The sequence below is a fragment of the Dermacentor silvarum genome, chromosome 10 (genome assembly GCF_013339745.2).
Source record: "Dermacentor silvarum isolate Dsil-2018 chromosome 10, BIME_Dsil_1.4, whole genome shotgun sequence".
Lineage (NCBI taxonomy): Eukaryota > Metazoa > Arthropoda > Arachnida > Ixodida > Ixodidae > Dermacentor > Dermacentor silvarum.
In genome coordinates this window covers 23,148,893-23,170,606 of record NC_051163.1, presented here as the reverse complement: position 1 = coordinate 23,170,606, position 21,714 = coordinate 23,148,893, and the positions used below count along the sequence as shown (strand labels likewise).

The 21,714-nt window shown below is 46.8% G+C and overlaps 1 protein-coding gene across 2 annotated transcripts in view; it reads left to right on the top strand.

Annotated features, from left to right (window-relative positions):
* Nucleotides 1-18,560, top strand: part of LOC119466487 (stathmin-1-A) — a 32,218-nt gene extending 13,658 nt beyond the window's left edge. For both annotated transcript variants that reach the window (XM_037726999.2, XM_037726998.2), the window contains exons 3-7: nucleotides 4,141-4,310; nucleotides 4,936-5,127; nucleotides 9,049-9,189; nucleotides 9,713-9,853; nucleotides 16,675-18,560. In XM_037726999.2, the coding sequence (XP_037582927.1) occupies nucleotides 4,141-4,310; nucleotides 4,936-5,127; nucleotides 9,049-9,189; nucleotides 9,713-9,853; nucleotides 16,675-16,767 (737 nt within the window). In that variant the 3' untranslated portion in view covers nucleotides 16,768-18,560. The remainder of the gene's footprint in view (nucleotides 1-4,140; nucleotides 4,311-4,935; nucleotides 5,128-9,048; nucleotides 9,190-9,712; nucleotides 9,854-16,674) is intronic.
* Nucleotides 18,561-21,714: the final 3,154 nt, after the last annotated feature.

The following is a 21,714-nucleotide window of genomic DNA, read 5'->3' as shown; positions in this document are numbered from 1 at the left end:
TCAGCGGTTTGTCTGAGGTCATCAGCGGGGAGGTTAGTCGCGCTGCATTGCCTGAGTCACGGCGGCGCAGTGCGGGGGGAAGGAAAAAACGCAGCTGCTGGAGAACCGCGCGACGAGTTGCGAAAGCTTTTTTGGTCTTTGTTCTTCTGGTGTCGGTCGTGAATAATTCCACCTTCCGGTGCGCACTTTGATCTCCGTTTCCACGTTCGTGAACGAAGCGTAGTTCTCGGCGCATCGTTTAGGTTGCGTTTCGTTAGCTTGGTCCGGGATGATTTTCTGAAACGCGCAATTTCCCGCCGTTGGCGAAGCAGCCCGCCCTGATGTTGCATTTCGGGCTGACTGCCCCCCCCCCCCCTTTTTTTTTTTCTTTCCTTTATTCATCGCGACTACCGGTTCTCGTGCCCCGCAAGCCGTGTCGCTGTGGCCGCCACCAAATGTGTGTGTTCCTTCAGCGCTAGTTGTGCTGCATTACTTAAACCCTTCGTGGTCCGAATCTTACGACTGTGTAGTAACATGTATATTTTGTGCATCTGAGTAAAACGAGAGGCCTAGTGGCTGTGGCCTGGCGCTGCTGAGCTCGATGTCTCTGGTTCGGTCCCGGCCGCATTTTGATTTGGGGGGTGGCATGCAAAAAAAAAAAAAAAAAAAGCTCGCGTAGCGTGCATTTGGGTGCACAGTAAAGGATCCCAGGTGGTCAAAATTTACCCGGAGCCCCACTACGGCGTGCCTGTAATAAGATCGTGGTTTTGGCATGTAGAATTTTTTTTTACCGAGAGTGTGGCAGAAAATAGTCTTCTTCAGTCGTAGGTAATGACGTTTGTGTACGTGACTTTTATGACACTTCTCTGAAGTGGTCGCAAGAAAGGGCACGCATAAGATTCGGCATAGAGGCCTAATCTCGGCAGGATGCTCGAGGCATGCACATTTGATCGAACGATTTATCTGCGGGTGTCAAGTCGACATATTATGTAATAAGAGTTGCTGACATTTTCATATTAGTTCTGATGTTTCCTATATGTCGGGTTTTTTGTTTTTTTAGATGCGTTACGATTTTTACAAAACTCCATGGATCGGAAACGGTTACGGGGCTTCATTTCACTCGTTTTCTCTAGCCAGGGCGTGGCTTGGGTAACTTAACGGCACACTGAAGGTAAAAATAAGTTCGCTGTACGAGTAACTTACGTTTCTATCATAAAACAAAATATCAACCATCAAAATAGGCCCGGTTAGCCCGAAAAAACGCACGAACTAAATACGGGTGGCGCCGCCGCCTTGATGTTCCCGCACCGACTCGCCGTGACGGCAGGTATTTTCACAGCGTCTCTACGGACCTACCTAATTGATCATTGTTACAGATGTATTACATTGTGTTCAACTTGTGCAAAGTTTTGACAACTTATCACTGCGCCACAGGAAACCCGAATACGAGACAACCGTAGCCTCCGAGATCGGTCAGCGCTCTCGGAGGGTATGCGAAAATAGCCCATAGACCTCAGGAATAGCCCTCAGCTTTGCAGGAAAGCGAAAAACTAAACATTCGTCATCGATTTGTCATAGCACGCATAGACGTTTTTGTGTGAATAATGCTATCGCGATACACTGCGCTTGCAACGTACAGGCGGGTTTCGCCGTTCCCATTCCTTCATTCTATTTTTTTTTCTCTCTCTCTTTACCTTTTAATGCGGTAGCATTGTTTATTTTGCGCGCTGCAGTTTCCGCACGGTTCTCCGTACTGAGCGCGAACATTACTGGGAGGAAGCCTCTATTTAAGGTGCCTACGTGGTGTTCGTGAACTCTGTCTCGATTTCGGTGCACTTTTCCGCCGCCCAGCTTTTCAGCAGCAGTCGATACGAGCATGACGCAGACCCCACCCCCCATTTATGTCGCGTCGAGTTTGGGACACCAAGGGGTGTCTGCCCCCCCCCCCCTTTTTTTTTTTCTTCTCTCCGCTCTTGTTTTTGTGAAGGAAAAAAAAAAAAACACTACCGAGTCGCAGTGTAGTGCGGCGCGCGTGGCGTACGCGTGCCGCCGGCCGGCGCGCATCTACCGCTGCTGGCCGCGCCTCTCTCGCCGCTGGCGCCGGCGGCGTCGTCTGGCCGGCGACGTCCCGACGGCGCCGGGATGAGTCACGGAGAGCCAGCCGTACTACGGGCTGGCCTGCCGGGCCGCGGTCGTCGACTTGGATCGATGGTGGCGAGGCGAGGGCTCCCGCCGGTGCCGAGACACCCCGATCCCTCCCAATCTCTCTCTCCCTCTCTCTTTCGTATCTTGCGGAAAGGCAAAGAACCGTCTGTGATCGTCGGTGGGTCGGTGTTTGGACCGCGGGCTCGTTGTGGGTGCCACGCTTCCGGGTCCTCTTGTGAGGAGCATTCCCTCTTTTTGGCGCGGGTTCGTCTGCTCTGCAGACGGTTGCGACAGAGGAGCATTGCTTGGTCTGGGTGCGACGGACGCTCTGGCATGCTTCCGTGCCACGGGCGAACCTGATTGGGACAGTGGCGAAAAACTGAGTGTCCTGTGACACAACAAAACAAACGAAGCAGTCAAGTCTTTGGACATTGTAATAGCGCACCAATGAAGTCTGCACAAAGGAGGGGAAGGTTTGGGCCACGGAGAAATTGGTTTGGGCCTACTCGCTCTTTCTATGTAAAGTCCTCTCTTTGTGCTGTTTAATGGCATAGAAAGAAGTTTGGGGCTAAATAAATGGTTCGCGGAGAAGTTCTTTAGTGGAGCTTTTTAGAAACGGTATGTACATTTTAGCTGCACACGACTGAAAAGTGACATTTGTACCCTGTCAGTTCAAATGGTGTGTTGCATCGTGATGTCAGAAGTGTCCTCGGCTCCTTGTCTATTTGGCCATTATTGCCTGCAGTTTTGAGCCGGCAGAATCAAAATGAGCATGGGTGAAAAGCAGAGGTTGTTGCAGGACATGATTTACTGAACACAGACATGTCAGTTGAAAAAATAACGTTGTTAGCTGTAAACTCGACATTGAAATGGACCAACACTTGGAATGACCCTTTTCGTAATTGTAAAGTTAACTTTTCTGTGAAGCTGTGTGTTAAACAAGTAGCATAGTCATTTTTTGCAAATGGCATGTATAAGCAAAGTTTGCTTGTATTATGAGATCGCAAATGTAGATGTGGCTCTTTTAATAGAACCTTACGCAAGAGACTCCCCAGCATATACAGCCAGCACTTCGTCATTTGAATGACGACTACTGTCTTCATTACTTGGGCAAATGTGCATTGCAGATAAGTGCTCATGACAATTGGGAAAGGTTCGATTCACCAATGAAGTGAACCAAGTTCTGAGGCAACACTGTATTACGTCGTCTTGCCCAAGTCTGTGTAGTGGGGCTCATTTTGAGCCTGCAGAAGTAGCACTTGTGTGACTGGTGGCCTGGAAATTTTTAATACGAACTGTACCTCTTTCGCTAGCACTCAAAGTTGTGGGCTGAAACCCGCGAAAACGGTTTGAAAAGTTTAAATGAGCATAAACTTCTGTACAAAACATCTGTCTAATAGATATAGCAATCCAGGCCTGCAGTTGTGGTTCATTAAGAAGAATGAAACACAAACCTGGTTGTGCCACAGCACATGCACTGGAACCACGCCTTTCCACAAGTGTTAGTTTTAAATGCTTCAAAATGCAACAGCGCTCATGTTCTGTGCTTTGGGTGCATGCTAGAGAACCCCAGGTGGATGAAATTAATTCGGAGCCCCCCTTCCCCCCACTACGGCGTCTCTGAAATGGCTGTGTGACAATAAGCCCCATAAATCAATAAATGCTTCGGAGCTCCAGATAAAATTACACACATTTGTATGTTGCACCCTGCAATCAAATTTATTTTGCCTCGGTTGTGAGGGGCTATTCTCTTTTAATGCAGTGCCTGTGTTTATTTTATGAGTTGCATTACTTATGAATCTTTTTCTGAAATTCCCGGAGGGGTGTGGAAACATTGTCAATCTTTGCGTCTCATTAGTATATCAAATTTTATGGAACATGACTTGTGAGGTCGTGCAGTGGGCTGATCAAGTTGTGGCTTTGTGATGGTTGTGCATGGAACATGGAACCTTAATTCTTTCGTGCATATCAATGCATCTCTCTGACGGAGCACCTGTTTTGCGTGCTGCGTTACAGCGACTGAGGTGCGCTGCACAGAGCAGAGCAAGGGTGGGCTCAAGTACGAGCTGGTGCTGGCCGACCCCTGCATGGACTCGCCGCTCCGCAAGCCCAGCACTAGTCCGCCCAAGAGCATCTCGGCCGAGGACATTGAAAAGAAGCTCAAGGAAGCCGAGGAAAGGCGCCAGGTGAGGAGGACACGTGCCCATTCACTGGTAGCCTGGGCTGGCGAAATGTAGACTCGTTTTGCTAGAATCTCCAATCTGTGCTGCTCATGACCAGCCGATTGTGGCGATAACATAAACAAAGTGCAGCTTGCACCACTGTCGGAAGCGGGAAAAGGAAAAGAATTGGAGTAGAATTGTTCCTTAATTCCATGCTCGGAAGAAACGTTGCACCAGGTATAGCGCACCTGCCAACTCTCCTGAATATTTCATAAGGTTCACAAGTTTTGGCCTGTTTTGAGATTTCACTAATGTTGTGCGAAGTTTTGCGAAAAATTTACTCTTCTGGTGGTCAAAAGAGCACAATACAGGTACTTGCTTCGAGCTAGTTTTAAGTTCCTAAAGTAGGTGACATCGGCGATGGTTGTGTTGCTGAAAAAGTCTCCGATCTAAAAATGTGTTGCACTTATCAGTATTTGTTGTTTCAAGTGCTTGCGTGCACATTTTTGTGGGCATTTTGCAGTGAATCTACTGGTATATTTCAAACATGAAATTTTGCACAAAGGAAGAGTGTTTAAATTGTGGTCTGCTTTTCTTGTTCTTCCTGTTTGGTTACAAAACATGTGCCTTTTGTCTGGCCACTGCGCAGTCCTTGGAGGCAATGAAACTGAACCAGCTGAACGAGAAGCTGAGCCGACTGGCCGAGGTGAACCAGAAGAAGGAAGGCCTCACCGAGGAGTTCCAGGAGAGCGCTCGGCAAAACTATGAGAAGAAGATTGAGACCTTCAAGGAGAATCGCGAGGCACACATCAAGTCCATTCAGGAGAAGCAGCGCGAACACGTAAGCTGTGGGCGGCTGTGCATGTTTGACGATTTTAGTGAAGCTTTTTCTGGGATCCCTCCCACGGCACTTCGCATAGATGGCTGGCCGACCAAGTAAACGGCCAGTCGTGACAACAGTTCGCAATGTGTCCCTGCGAGGGCTTTATTGTGGTTTGTAACGCAGGCTGATCCTGGGGTCACTACGTCGGAAGTACGCCTCGTAGCAATAAAAGGGCCCAGCAGCACATTTTTTTCGGGTCACCTATTTGCTTTACAACTATTCTCAGCGTGTCGTAGAACACAGAGCTAAAGGAATTGGGGAAAACTGCCCCACACAAACCCAAGTTATTGGTCAGAGAAAATTAAAACAGTCGCCGACCGATTTTTTGGACCTCCCAGGGCCCGAAAAATAGTCCGTAAAACTCATTCATACACACACACACAACACAAAAATTAAGCTTAGTGGCATAAAAAAATCTCCAATGCCCTGCCTCATACTATGCTTGAAGGGGATCAGATTTGCTTGGATTTGCGCAACACTGAGTCGACAAAGCGTCGCCACATTGGCGATCTCCGTTGCTGGAGATCGCCGTGGAGGTAGAAGAAACGAGCCCCGTTACGCGAGTGCATTCTCACACAAGGCCCGAAATTTACTGATGAGTAGTCTACTCATGCACTAGAGTTGACCTCACTGGTACTGCCAATTGCACAAATGCAAAGCTGCTGCGGCACAGTACGTCGTCACAAAGATGTGACGTCTCCGAGACACACCTGCTCTGTTAACACACCACGTGCAAAACAGCAACCGAAACTTAAGAAAATAAGAAGAAAAAAACTGATCCCGCATTCGGTAATTATGACGATAGTGCTGACCGAAAAAAAGAAAGACTTGCGTCCCCTGGAGCAGTTGTCAGCTAGTTTCCTCAACATGGGGATCAGGGATGTGCACTCTCTATTCATAGCAAGCGCGTCCCAATCTTGGAGGCTGAGCGGGCCACTGGAAGCCAAGCCAGCGGAAAATCAAACATGGAGGCCTCCAAGATTGAGTAGCATGGCTCGGAACAAGCGATTTAGTTCAGAAAATTGAACTTCAAGGCCTAAATTCGTCAAAAAAAATCTGTCACGAAGATGCATTAGCCCTGACAGTGCATTTGTTAAGTTCGGAATATCTAAGAAGTCCGAAGTTTTAGTCCTAAAAATCTGTCGGTGGCTGTACAAGCAAAATAAGCTACCCGCCACTTGAACTTTCCCCGCTCTAGATGCCACATTTCACTCTCCCATGATGTCATGTAGTGAACCCAATAGCAGCAGGGCATTTGCGGAAGTCTGTGCACCACAGTTGCTCAGCCTGTTTAGCCTATTGATGGCGTTCCAATGTCCCCTGCGATTCAGTGGCGCGCAGTCTAATCTCAATGGCCATGGTGTCACTTTTATGGTTACAACGGCTTCTGTGAGGCAGCCCTTGGCGCGCCAAAGTGCTCGGCATGTAATGTGTTGTTCCCATGGTTGCAACACCTCTCTCATGGCTGTGGGTTACCTAAAATGATGGTAAAACGGAATGCTGTAGTTTTTTGTGTGCACTACTTGCAGCATCGTGAAAACTTGAATCTATTACATTTTTAACCAATGATCAAAGCGTCGCTCCTTGACGTTGCGTCCTGCCTACAAAATACACAAAATTGCTGCCTCGAGGCAATTGTTGTTGGTGTCGCGTAACAAGTTTTCCCAGGCTTGTTGCATGTCCTCTTTACCCAATAGCACTAATCTGAAAGTGTTCCTAGCAGCATATCTCTGCAGGTCTTTTGGGAAGCTGTCGCACGACTTTGACAATTATCTGCTTTGTTTCATGATCATAGCCAGCCTATTTCATCGCCAGGACGAAGGCCGCTTTCGGAGAGCTACAGTCGCACCTGTCTTGAGCCAGCTGACACCGTGCTATGCTAATTTCAGCACACCATCTATAATCTGGTACAACTTAAGAAAGCAGGAGAGGCTCCGCCCAAACGACTGAAGCGCGTTAGCTGATTGCCTTCGTGACTAAAGAAATAGTCCCGCTGGTGTGACTCGGCCCAGTTTGAAGCGTGGGCTGCCATGTTCTCAGACGGCGGGGTCACTGGCTATCTGGCTCATGACGTCAATCTAGAGTGCGCACCCATGGCTCATGTGCATCCGCCTTTGAGGGGCAAATGCCGCTGCCTTCTAAAGTTGAACCCGACCATAGTTCATCATTCTGAACTGTGCTTAATTATTCCCTTGTCATTCTGTAACTTAACCTACGAGTTTCAGCCTGATATGTTAGCACTGGTAGAATGCAGTGATGACTTAATGCAGTAATGCCAGTCATGACTTAATGCCTGCCGTATCCGCTCCAGCCGATTTTTTATTCTTCTGCAGACTTCTTATGATCTGGGTCCTTGTGACTAATTGGCCTCTGTAAACATCTTTTGTACAGATTCTAGAGGTCAACTGCTAATTGCAAATTGTTGCTGTTATAGATTACCTTAGTCTTGTGCATATTAATCTTGCCTGCTATTAAGATTAATATTAATCTTTGTCCTGCTCTTACACTATGTTGGCTAAGGATCTCAATCATTTGTTACAAGTCATTTCCAGCTTTTCTGAACAGGACGATGCCATCTGCAAACCGCTGGTGGCTGAGATGTTCACTGTTGATTGTCTGACATAATTTTGTCCTGGACTAACAGCATCAGTACTTCTAAGTGTGCAGTGAATACAGTTGAACTCTTATATGTTGAAGTATTGTCTATACCAAACAGACTTGCATCCCCTCGGAAATCTGATGCAAAAGTATAGTGCTGTACGAAAGTATGCACTATGCTCACGAATGGAAATGGGACAGGGAAACTTAAAATTTTCGTATGTGCAATTTCTGATGAGCACCTTGTCACGAGTCGCTGCGAATGTGGTTGCCAAATGTTAGTGTAATTCATGTCAAGTCACTTCAGTTCATGCTCGTTAGCGGCATTGTAGCTTGTGAGCTGTGGTAAATATTTGGTCGCTAAGCCTTTTTTTGTTCACACAGCCATGAATGATAAAAACACACAGGTGCTGAACTGCAACTATGGTTGCTGTATGCGTAGGGCTGCAACAATAGTTGCATTTCAGCTCCTTTGTGTGTCACCATTCGTGTATATTGAACTTGTTTTGTGTGTCATCATTCATGTTTATTGAACTTTTTTTTTTAATGTGCTGCTTTGCGCACACACATAAAAAGAAACTGCAGTTAAATGTGCAAACCTGCCTTTGTCCTCCTTCATCCCTCCTTTCCCTCATCGTGTCACTGTTGGGCCACTGCCTCAGCTACACCCATGGCATATGGCAAAGAAAACGAATTTGTCCATCACTGCCACTGGGCATCACTCTCGCCCCTGTAGCCAAATCGCATTTGGAAGCTACGACACGCTAGTCGCAGCACATTTGCGCAGCTGGGGAGCTTGGTAGATTGTGCATGGTTTTTGTGCCGCTCTGGTTCTGAAGCCTATTTCACGTTGTATGAATTGTCTGCAGTTGCAGCCGCAGTAGTTGTAAAGACCGGCCCTGTGCAGCGGCGCAGCCAGATTTGGACTTGGTGACAATTTTCACCATGGTGGTGCATCTGACCAATCACAGTGCAGCAGCATGTGACGTAGTACATGTCGTTGATCACTATGTCGGCAAGCAGTTGCGGAGCCTGCAAAATAAACCTTTCGTATCGCCACTCTTCAGCGCCTTTCGCAACACAGAATTGCTGCGTGTCTCGAGAGGGGCAGTGCCTGTGTGTATCTTGGGAGTCCATAAACAACACTGTTGCGGCTAGTGTGATGCCGTGTACGTTGCAAAGAATGAGTTGTTTTTTTGGTAATATGGCAGTGTCTGCCGTGTAAATGTGTTTGAAGCCGGAAGAATCGCTGTAATGTGAATTTTATTTTCCGATGTGCAGGTTAGCCGAGTGGAGGAGGTCCGCAAGTCTCTGGATGCTCAGACGCAGGAGATGCTGGCGACCATCCAGAAAAAGATTGAGAATGCCAACGAGGCACGTGAAGCTCAGATTTCGGCACTTCAGGAGCGCCTGAGGAACCACGTGAGTTGTGGTTCACTTTCTTTGTCACCAACCAAGCTTAAATGCATTAGCTTCGTTTAAAGAAAAGTTAAATATTGTACATATAAACATGTTTGCAATGCGTTTATATTTTGAATGCCTTCCTTGTCTTTGTGTTCCAAGTTGTATGTTGCTTTTTCGTTAATCCTGCATAAATTTTGTGCTGGTTGGTTCTATTTGGCTGATGTTCTCTCCTATGCATCACTTTTGTTTTTCTTCCAGGCAGGCATTGTGCTCCTCCTGGAGGCATTTGTCAGCTAGCTCTTTTTTTTATTCCGCTCACTGTGATCACTTCTGTGTGTACAGACATGTCTATACAAATGATGCTAGCATGTCTGTTTTTAGTTTCTGTGACACCTTTGCTACAAGTGGTTGCACATGTAACAATTAAGCATAGCCATTTAAAACGAGTGTCATGCGATGGGGAGTGTCTTGCTGACACTTCCTCGGCTCTGTTGTCTGCTTGTCGTGCTGGTAAAGCAACTGCTGTTACCACTGGCTGCAGGACAAGCACATTTCGGATGTGCGAAAGCAGCTGGAGGATTTGGTGGACGAGAAGCGGGAGAAGATCCAGAAGAAGCTTGACACTGCCCAGGAGAACCGGGCCTCCATTTACCGCGAGCTGCAGACAAAGCTTCAAGAGAAGGTAGGTGTATGATGGTGGGGGTAGCACTGCGATGGACAGAGCTGCACCCATGAAGGACAGATACATGTGCACACGTTCGCCACGCGCGCATGCAGGTGTGCCGGAGTACAGCATATATCCTCATTCTAGTAGACCTTCCGCCTGGCGCAAGTGCGATATTGAACTAATTAAATTTCTCAAAAGTAAAGTGCGTAACAAAATTTGTAAGGTACGACTTACACACAACCTGCAGACATGATAGCTTGTAATTTAAGCTTATGAGAAAACGTAATTCTGTTACACGGAAACTCAAAATTACACTAGGTCTGGAGACAAATGTTTCTTCGTCAACGCAACGGTGTATGCGCACGGACGCAGAAAATATACCAGGGTAGCCACATACAGCTTCGCTGTAAAAATCGCTCGATTAAGGTGTGTGCATATTCCGACTAAGGTGTGTGCATGCACACACGCTACGTCATTGGCGTAGCCAACATAAGTGGACGCGGCCAATGCAGTCCAACGTGCCCGGTGTCGAGATGGCTCCTGCTCCAGCCGCACGCTCTTTGCGCCGACTGGGCCGACCCACAATGCATTGCACGAAGAAAGGTGCCCACGCCGATTCTGGGTTGGTCGCAGACAGCCATTCAGAGCAGCATGCCAGCCGAAATGCCATCCCCTCTGTACTCCAACGCGCGTGCCATCGGCTGCTCTCTTCAGAGCATGCGCATGTGCAGAACGATCCCTGACCCGCACACCTCAGGAACACGCACCTAAGGTGGAAAGAGCCAAAGTTGAGTGGCGATAACAGCATAGCCAATGTGCTCCCGTGCACTAGCACTCTCCCCAACCGCGGATGGCGCGGAGTTTGAATTATCGGTGGCAGTGCAGATTTCGGTGTGAATTAGCGGGATGCGTTACCTATTGCTTTCAATACATTGTTGGATGGACCGCTGCAGCTACTTAGAATTCTCCAAAATTCCGAATTAATCAATTGTGAATTATTGAGCTTTTACTTAACGCATTAGCACAGAGCTGTGAGAATCTTGAAGGGCAACACCTCTCGTGAATGACACCTAATAGTATGAGAAAATGGGACTCATTTCATGACAAAATGCTTTACATATTTGGCCTCAACTCTATTTGAGTTCTGTAGCTTAAAAGCCTAGTGGCCATATGAAGAATTTTGCTATGTGTTGTGTTTGTTCAATGCACAAATGAAGTTTGTCTGGTTGAAGAAAAAAAAAAACTTTTCGTTCTCCACAGTAGTCGTCAAATCTCCTAATAAGTGCACTGATACTGACCAAAATTTGCCATCAGTAATATGCCAGTGCAACCCAAGTATTTCTTGTCAATTTGGATGGCTCGTTGGCAGCTTGCCTTGCCATTGCGTAGCATGTGAGCACTACAATATAAATGCACTTTGCACCGTTGTTAATATGCAGCCGTGTGATTGGTATGATCGCACAGAATTCGGATGTTCGCTTGCCACCTGCAAGCCAAGATGTATCAGCTCACTGTGGACACACAGAAATCGCAATTCAGAAACAAGTTCTCTTCACTTGTCGTCTGAGGTGAAGACTGCTGTTTTTGGGCAATCCCTTTCGGAGATAGTCAACGTCCGAAAAATCAGGCAGTCCGAAAAAAACAAATGCATGCCTTATACTGCCTCCAATCGCCACAGGTACGTCTGAAATAGGCATATCAGTGCTCGTACTGCAATAGGAGACGGCGGGTGCACGAGTTTATAGTTAAGGGAAACACACCATGTCCCGTGACAGTTGCCTCTCCCAATCTTGGTATAATTCACTGCAATACTTGGTGCATGTTTCACCACGTAATATTTCTGTATTTAGGCGAAGCTCATATTCGGGACCCGGCATTATGCAATGCGCTGTGCTTTCCGAGCTTCAAAGCCGTTGGCGAAGATTACAGAGGCGGAGTCGGCGCCATTGCTAACAGCAGCGAATTGTTCTGAAAAACACGGCACCGAACAGCAAGAGGCTTGGTAGCGAACGTCGGAAGTAGCTAGGCCTAGCATTGCTGCGCTGGTGGCTGCCAGTGGATCTGTGTGCGATGGCGGCAGTGGTGGCTTCGATTAATGCCTTTTCAGACCTGCGGTCATGGGGAAAAGCCCGGAAAATCGGGACGGCGAAGGTTTCTTGCTTCCGAAATTTCAGACGTTCTTATACAATGACTCTATGAGGTACGTGATGGTGCCGCGAAGGTGTCCGAATTATCGGGCATGTCCAGAAAATCGGTCATTGACTGTAGTTTCACTTTTGCGAAATTTCCCGTGACTCGGCACCGAAACCGTCCCCGACAAGTACTGTATTTACTCGCGTAATGAACACACTCCCAGATTAATTGCAAAAAGCTTTTTTTTTTTTTTTTTTTTTCCCCTCGTGTAATGAACGCATTCCACACTTTGCTACTGTGCAGTCCCGCAATCGAACGGCCGTGCTGTAGTTTTTCAGAGAGACTAGACGCCTTTACTCTCGCACATTTGTTTAAAGCAAGTGCACTTAATTTCAATGCCCGTCGCTGTGTTTTAAATACTTAATGATGCCACGTGAGAAATGCCGAGATCACGTGAACAAAATTCTGCAGCTGACTTCTGTCGGCTACACATCGACGCTAGTGGCAAACATGCCGTGGCGGCACACTGGCAGGGGCGATGGGTTTGATGACTGAGACGCTGACGGCAAAGCCGTGACGAGAGAACACTGGCAAGTAAGCATGCAGTAAGAACAGGCTGTGTATTATCATGGACCGCTTGGGGCCTGACGGGAAGAGCAACCGTGATAACGCTCAGCTTGTTCTCACCACAACCTTGCTGCCATTATCGACACAAAGGCACCTCGCAGACTCTAGAGAGAAAAAAAAATGTAACTGGCTCTCTGCAACAGTTACTTTATGCAGTTTACGGACTTTGCTGTGATGTAATAGCAGTGTGCGTGCAATGCGTAGCCAGGCGCAGGGGCGTGGCACATGGGAGAGTCCCAGTGAAGAAGGGGCGACCGGCACTTTGTCGGCATAATCAGCCTAGTCGTGCATAGTGTCAAATTCACGTGTCTATTGCTCGCTTTTGTGCCCGTCCTTGGTTTTGCAGTGTGCGATGGGCCCCAAGTCGATCTATATGGCTGCTGTGGGACAGTTTATCTGCTCGCAAAACAGAAATGCCGATAAACTTTGACATGCCGATGAGCAGGACAATCAAGAAAGAGACGCACCCAGCGTGGTTGTCAAAACAACAGCTGCCAAAAAGCAGCGCTTCAACTTGAGGTTTGCAATAATGGCAGACAGCCGGAAGCAGCTGAGAGGACAAGCTGTTGTGGATGAAGCGCGGCCGGTGACCAGGACGACAGGTCTGGTGGTTCTGATGCGAAGTGAAGTGCAATAACATCTCTGTTGCAGTTTCAAATAGTATACGTGCATTTTTACTGCAAAGATAAGTTATCTAATGCATTTTTCAATTCGTTACTGTCTTATTTTCAATTCTTGCTGTTTAAAAAAAAAAGTTCCCATAAAGTTTACCCCGCATAATAAACACACACCCCAACTTTGCTTTGGATTTTTTGGGGGGAAAATGCATTCATTACGCGAGTATATACGGTATTTTTGACCTAGTGCCAAGCTCATTATCAATGCTGAAAGCACTATCGGCCGTATACAGTGTTTGTCCGTAATAAGACTGGGTCTGGTAAAAAGAATTTGTTTATCTGATCGGTACATACTAAAATTCTTCAAAATAATCTCCTTGGGCGTCGATACACCGCTGCCAATGCGATTCCCATGCTGTCAAGGCTTCCTGGAAGTTGGTTGCTTTAATCTGAGACTCTGTGACAGCCCGTTAGATGGCGCGAACATCTTCGAAACGGTGACCTTTCAGGCTTCTCTTGAGCTTTGGGAACAGGAAAAAAGTCGGCCAGGCTCAGAACTCCTATCCGGGCCAGGTAGGCGGAACGAAGGCAGTGTGGGCTGTAGCGCTGTCGCGATGGAGCTTCCAGCGATCGACTATCTCTTTGACAGCTCTTTGAAGGCACTCAAGGATTTGTTTGGAGAACACGTCGTTGACGGTTTGTCCCGGAGGTACAAATTCTTTGTGCACCACCCCACACATGTGAAAAAAAGACAATGTTACCTTGGACTGCGAGATTCTCGCTTTCTTGGGGCACGGGGAGTTGCGGTGTGCCACTCCGAACTGTGGCGCTTGGTTTCGGGGTCGTACTGAAACACCCATGACTCGTCGCCTGTCATTACGGCGTCTAAAAAGTCATGTTTACTTTCTAAATGCATGAACATCCCACGGTAACCGTCAACTTGTCATTGCTTTTGTCCATCACTCAACCCTTTTGGCACTAATTTCCAACAAACCTTTCGAATGTTCAAATTTTCAGAAATAATTTTGTGAACCGTTGTTCTGCACATGTTGAGGTCTTCGGCGATTAATCAGATACTCAAACGACGGTTGGAATCCAGGAGATTTTTTACTTTGACCACATTTTTGTCCAACGCACTCACTGAAGGGCGTCTAGATCGCTGCATGTCTTCAGCGGTCTCCCATCCGTTCTTGAACTCGCTGTACCACCGGAAAACTTGAGCCCTTGACAGAACGTCGTCTCTGTAAGCCTCCTTAACTAAGGCAAGCGTCTTGAAAGCGGTTTCGCCCAGGGGAAAGCAAAATTTCATCGCGTACTGCTACACCAGCGCACGCTCCATTTTTTACTTTTTCTGCCATGACAAACTCAAAAACTGCTTTTGCGTCACGTCAGGTACTCGTTGCATCAGAACTCGGACGCAACTGCTGCCCAGTGCGTTACTTGGCTTAGAATCCCCGCCACAAATCCTGCATCCGGAGAGTGCTACTGGCGACTGCAGTGCCGCGCAGCAGGCAGTCTCATTACTTTATGGGCATACCCTGTACTTCGAGGGTGGTTAAGTCTCGAGAAAGCACGACTATCTCCCTAGATCACGTAATTTTCGAGCTTGTTTGAGATTAAGTACTTCTGAAGAGGCTACAAAGCCCTTCCAAACGGCCTCACATTTAAAGAGGACCTCCCGCTGGTCCCGTGATCCGCGAATCATTGACGTCGAGCCGCCAAGCCACTGCGTAGTTTGCCTCCTTCTTGGCTATCAAAATGCTCGTCTCTCGAAGCGGGCGCCATATGAATTGCAGTACGTCGCCATAACATCGTGAATAAGCCGAGTCGAAGCGTGAAAGACAACAGGATACTGCACAATAACCACTAGTAGCAAATGCAGCAAAAATGGCGTTGGTTCCAACAAAAAAAAAAACAAGTTTTGACTTCGGTCGACTTGTCTATGGATTATATCGAGACGTAAGGTAAAGGTTGCAAATGTAACGCTAAAAGCTGCGAAATTTAGGATATTGTTTTAAAATTGCTAGTTTTGTTGTTTTTCGAATGTAACGCGAGGGTTGAGTTAAAAAAAAATACTTGAGTAAATGCGGTAGTCGCAGGTCAGCACAAGTGATACCTGCTCTCATTCACCAATATATTTTTGGGCTGTACAGTAGACTGGTTAATTCGATCCCGACCGAAGGTGCCGGCCGGCGCCCATGCATTTCCATGGGCCCAAACTTTCACTATTTCGATCCTAAAATTTGCCTTCGCCGCATAATTAGTACTTGACCAGTCAGCATGCCCATGTCTCACCCCTGCAGTGACCCCAATATAATGACCCCTTTATGGCAGTGTCCGTCTCGGTGTAGCTTGGGGACAGTGAATGTGTTGAAAACATGCGGTCTCCTGTCAAAGATGCCAATTTTAGGTGTGCCCTAGGAATATTTTCAAGCAATAACCATAGCTCACAAAGCCCAATTACAGTATTTACCGTATTCTAATAATTTTTTTGTTTCTTTTCCTTAACTGAGTTGAAAATTGTCTGCGTGATGCAATCGGATATGAAATCAAACCCGCTTTTGCGGCTTTCGTATGCTTTACCACATAACGCAAACGCACTGCGGCGAAGCTGACTTCAGGAAACCGGCCACCATTGTGCAACACACATCAGACCTTTGCCTATTTTTCGTGCGAAAATTGGGTGCTTGTATAATTTCCGTCGTGATGTCTAGTGTTTCGTGGCTCAAGGGCCAGGTATGGACAATGAGTGTTATGCTAGTCGTGATGGGTTATGAATTATGATAGACAGATGAAACATGGATGTAAAAAGAGCTAAAAAACGGTCACTTAAGGTGCATAAAAGTTATAGTATTTCATTTCACATTGCTGCTGCTGCTTTCTTTTTTCGCTCTTGGTTGATGCGTTAAACTCTGGATCGGCTGTATGTTCCGACATGTTTTTTTTTTTTTCTGCATCTTGTCAAATTTGACCTGCCGGATAATTCTATTCATATCGTCGGTCCCGTTGGAGTCATATTAACGCGCATCAACTGTGTACTCACTCCTGTGCACTCACTCTCACCTGGCACCACTCGCGTTCATAGTCTGTTTCATTCACACCCTTACTATCACCCACTAATGCTCGTGGTCACATCAACTCGCCGTCGCTGACTTTCGGTGATGCTTGCGTTAATTGGCACTCATTCCTCTTCGTGCTTACTGGCACTAATTCCCATTCACACAAATGTCCAATTGCAACTTTTGTCAACTCGCTCGCACTCTATCCCAAGTCTGAGATTAGCTTGGAGTGAATATGGGCCAATGTGCTCGTGAGTGAGCACGCCAACCTACGAAAGCAGCAATTCAAATAAAGGACAGCCAACCATATTTTAGATATACTTCATTATATCTGTGTTCGTTACCTCATGTGTTGAACTGTTGTACTTATCTGTTCTGTTCTTGGTTTCCTGTCTTTCAGGAGAAGCACGCTGAGGAGGTGCGCCAGAACAAGAACCAGTCTGCGGAGTGTCCCTCCCAGCAGAACGCTGTTGAGACGGCCGTGTCGGGCTAAGTCTCAACACTGCACCATTTTCCAACCCAGTTTTCCTTTTTGAATGTTCTGTTCATTCCTCATTTCCCCGTTTAAAATTGAGTTTGCTGTTTGTAGTTGTTCTTTGAGTACAAGCTCTCCTTGTACAACTATCACCTCGTGTAAGCGCACTTTAACCGATGAGTTCGCCTCGCAGCAGGGCACCGTTTTCTTCGCGTCTTTCTGCCTCTTGTTTCTACGAGGGTTGTGCCTATACACGAGCTTTTTTAGAGAACTGCTGCACAATTTGGGCTCAGACTCGCCTAGAGCCTGCTGTCACTGCCTTATTCCTCTTTTCACCTCATTTATGCAGCAAGCGTGCAGATATACACATCAGATGTACTTATATAACGTTATACATTGCTTGTGCCGTCATTCTTTTTTTACTTTCCCTCAAGCACAAAGATAACCAAATGCATAAACGAGAACTTGCCAAGGACATGGCGGCAGGTGTTTCTTTGAATTACGAGTGTGTTGCTATGTATTTCTTTTCGTTTTTGAGGAGGTGCCTGCAGTGAGCCATGGTCCGCTGGTCGCAGTAGAGTTTTAGTGTTTGCCAGGCTCGGAAAACGCGAGCGGTGTTTGAAAGACTGATTTAAGCTTCGGAACATGCTGTATCTGCTCATAGAGAGCCGGTGTGTGTGTGTGTGATGCGTCAGGCAGGGTGTTTTTAAAAAAAAAAAAGCCCGCAAGATATTTTGCAAGCTTTGTAACCACACTTTTCCCTCCTCTGCTTTTGGCCCTGTACTGATCGGCAGATTTTCAATGTATCCCCTCTTTGTGAAAGCCTTCTGTGCCATATCTCGTAGCCTGCCTTGTTGCCTTAGTACTGTGTGCAAACTGGACCAAACGTGCTTTTCTCTCGGCAGGGTCTCGGCTGCCGCCTCTTGCAAAGGGGACACTTCTTAAGTTTTAACCGCTTCCATAAGTTTGCTGCAGACACTCCTTGTCCAAGCTGTGAAGAATTGAACGAGATCAAAACAAGCCCTTTACAAGGGTCTTGCCAGGTTCTCCAGATGGCTGACAATGTGCAAGTACGAAAATGGTGCATACAGGCATAAATGTAGTGTAGCGTCTCTCTAGGTTAACTTTGCCGAGGGACATGTTTGACTCCTGTAAAATACTTTTAGCCATGTATCTAAGGAGGCATAGGGGGTGCCTCCCATATCTTTCTGGGCAGCTGTATTTGGACTTGCCTTTATAACAGAGCTTGCAAATCCCTGTAAACTTCTAGCAAATTCAAAGAGTAATGATTGCTCAGGGTCTTCAGACGTCTTTGACTCGGCTGAACTTCAGCTGAATTTCCACAACCTTCGAGTGTTGAGTCATTGTCAACTTTCTACTTGGTGTTATGCAGACCATGTAAAGGTGTTTGACTGTGTGCTGTATCGGTAATTGCGAGAAAAACGAACAACTTTCTGTGAAGTGGATGTCGTGAGTGGTCATTTCTACAGAGACAAAAACGGCCTTGTGATAACTGGCGTTCCCTTGTGAACAGCAGTGTTTGTCCCTGTGTGTGTAAACTGCTGTAGCTGTTGTCTCTTCCCTCCGTGGAACATTGTGGGTCAAGGGCTGTCTAATTTCGCATCGGTTATCTCATCTTTTCATTTAAAATTTTTTTGCTCAAAGCAATGCTTTGTATCTGCAAGTCTGTAAATGGCCCTGTGTGCAGCCCCGCCCTGTGAAGTCAATTAGTCATTTTGCTCACTGTCTTCGCGACTGGCACTTGTGTATTTCTTTTGTAAGTTATGATCAATAAATCGATATGTTCCATCTCCTGTGTGTCTTGTGTGGTGTTTGGCATTCTGGGCCTTGTGTGCTGTTGTATTGTCGAATACAGTGGTGGGAATGCTATGCCAATCTGTGCCGACTAGATTTGTTGCTCTGTATTGCTCCAAGAGGCCACTGCATTCATTGGTGGCATTTGTTGATTGCGTTGTTGTAACAGTTCTATTTTCATTGCCCAACTGTGAGGCTACAATGGGTTATGGATAGTGGTGTGCGAATATTCGACAAGTTCGAATATATTGCTGGCTGTGCGGGAGAAAACATGGTTCTTCGCATTTGTTTCTAAGAATATTGGGGCGATCTTGTGCGGAATTTTGCGATTTCGTGCTTCTAGCAAAATTTCACCTGTAAAGCATACTTTGCCACTAAACGTCTAAACATTGCGGGAGAGCCAGTGCTTCAATAGCTAGTGGCACGTGTTTGCTGACAGCAAGGGTGCATTTTTTATTTTTTTTTTTCAGCACCATCAGCAATTTTGAGCTCATTACTTTACATGAAATGCGACGTGTAACAACTGGGCACAGGGTCAGATGTTGTGGTACAATAAGGCCCAGGCTGGCGATGACAGCTGCTAGTGGAAATTAATTTTGTCACTGTTCGAAATTAACATGAGCCAAATACAATGTTTTAGTATAATGGCTTAGTTTTTTTTAACATTGACAATGCAATTGGAATGTTCTAACATAAATTAACCGAACTTGCTAAGAAATGCATTGCATATCATTATTCCATATTCGAAGATAAGTATTTGATTCGTATTCGAAAATTTTGATATTCGCACACCCCTAGTAGTTATGGAGCCATGCTGCAACTGCATGACGAATGCAGTAGCTTTACACATTGAGGGCTGATGCGCGATTGTGTGCTGTAGATTAAAAGGTGAAGTGTTGACTGCATATTCCTGTTCGTTGCTTGCAACTTTATTCGTCGCATCGTGCGACTGTTTTCCAAACAAAAGGAGGTCATCGAGTTTAACGTGAGGCTTTATAAATGTGTGCATGGCGATTGCATACCAGGCCGCGATTCCTGCTCTTTGTCAGTTATGTCTTTGGTGAAGGTCGTGGTATAGAAGTTGGAACGCTAATGAGCTAGCGTCCTAGCCCTTATGCCTTGTCCAGGGAGCGCATATCGGTGACTATGAATAATACGTACCCGCACCGCTGATTACGATTCGTCAAACAAGATGTCCAGAATATCAAGCTTGCCCCATTAAGGGACACTAAAAAGGTAATTTGAAGTGAATTTGTAAATAAACAAACAACAAAAAAAAGCATGCGCCATGAGCACAGCCTTGGTAAAAAGAAGTGTGACCCATTCCACTCTGAAGGTGGATGACCAGCGAAGCTGTTTAGCGCACGACACAGAATTTTCAACAAAGGTACGAACAATTTTATTGTCCTGATCGGCGGTAATCGTAAGCACGCGAATTCGCGTATCACCGCTGTTAATAAATCTGTCCGTCGCGTAAGACGGGCATACCCCCTTCAGCAATGGCTCATACCCCCGTAAAGGCGGCCTCGCCATTGCGACGACAGAAAAGTGAAATTCTACGCTGGAATGATGAGCGGCAACGAAGCCAGCTTTGAAGACGGCGCTCGCGCCATTGCTGATGATGATAGGCTTTCCGCGCGGACTGGCGCCACAAAACGATTTTGACGGCGACTGCTCTGACCTAGTTAAATGTGCATTGGTATAACGATTGTTTACAAAATGTATTCTCCACGAGAGCTAATAAAGACTGAACTTCCCTTGAAATCCCCATAATAGAGATTCATAGTGCAGCACGATCCACTAATGGGTATAACGAAGTATTTCTGGCTCCCCCTTCAAACGTGGTTATAACGAGCTTTTACTGTAAACTGATTTGTTTCTCTTCAGTGCCCTATTGATTTTCGTGAATTTGCGCAACACCGCGAGGCCGGCAGCATATGTGGTATTTTCTCCCCCATCGAAATACGGCCGCCGCGGCCAGGATTTGATCCCGCGACCTCGTGCTTAGCAGCGCAGCACCATAGCCGCTAAGCCATCGCAGCGGGTAAAGGAAATATTAAGTCGAGCTAGACTGAAAGATGAGGCTTCTGTAGTAACTAATTCGTCATTCGTAGCGAGGACAGGTATTCTATAAGAGTCGACCTAGTGTACATGTCCATTTCGTCTGCTGTTGAAGTTCTCGTGGCTGGGCTGGGTTGCACTTTAGTACGCGCCACAGCCAATCAGCACTTCAGCAGCAGACGAAAGGGAATGTCCACTAGGTGGACTCTTACAGAATACCTCCCCAGAGCTAGTAAGCGAGAAAATGACGAAAACGGAAAATCGGAGTGGCACCACCTGTTGTGGCTAATGGTATGCACCACGATGCACTGCACGCGACAGCCAATCGAATCGCGTTATCACGAGCAATTCCTTCTCTCTCTCTCTCTTTTTCATTCTTTTTAAGGCGAAGCTTTATACGGCTAGGCGAAATCGCCTGTATACAGAGAGCTATCATCTTCAGCAGCTGGCTCGTTGGTGCCCCTCAGTTTGCGCTCGTGCTCGGCACGCACTTGTGCCACTTCTCCCGCGTTCGTCGTCGTCGACTTCTTCCACAGCTGGCTGCGTTGCCGCTCATCATTCCAGCGTAGAATTTCACTTCTGTCGTCGTAATGGGGGAAGCCGCCTTTACGGGGGCATGAGCCATTGTCTTACGTGATGGACAGATTTAGGACAGAGGTGATACGCGAGTGTGTGTACGTACTTATCGTCACGATGGCCACCGATCAGGACAATAAATATGTCCGTCTCTTCGTTCAAAGTTCTGTGTCACCTCTGTATCGTGCGCTAAGCAGGTTCGCTGTTCATACACATTCACAGAGTGAAATGGCTCATGAATTTCTTTTTTCGTCGGTTTTCGGTTCCATTTTTAACAGCGAAGCTGTTGAAGCCTTTGTTTCGTCCGGGGAGTGAGCGCAGGAAAACCTCGCCGAGCAATGACGTCACTCCGCGTCGCGTAACAACGCCGAGCCTCGTAACAGCTGTGCACGGCAAACCATAAAATACCTTGGTTCAGTCCAGCTTCGTGGCATGTGCATATTTTAAAAGTTTGGCCTAAGTTAGGTGAAACACCCTATATATATATAGTGCAACTGACGGTGGTCTGCTCCA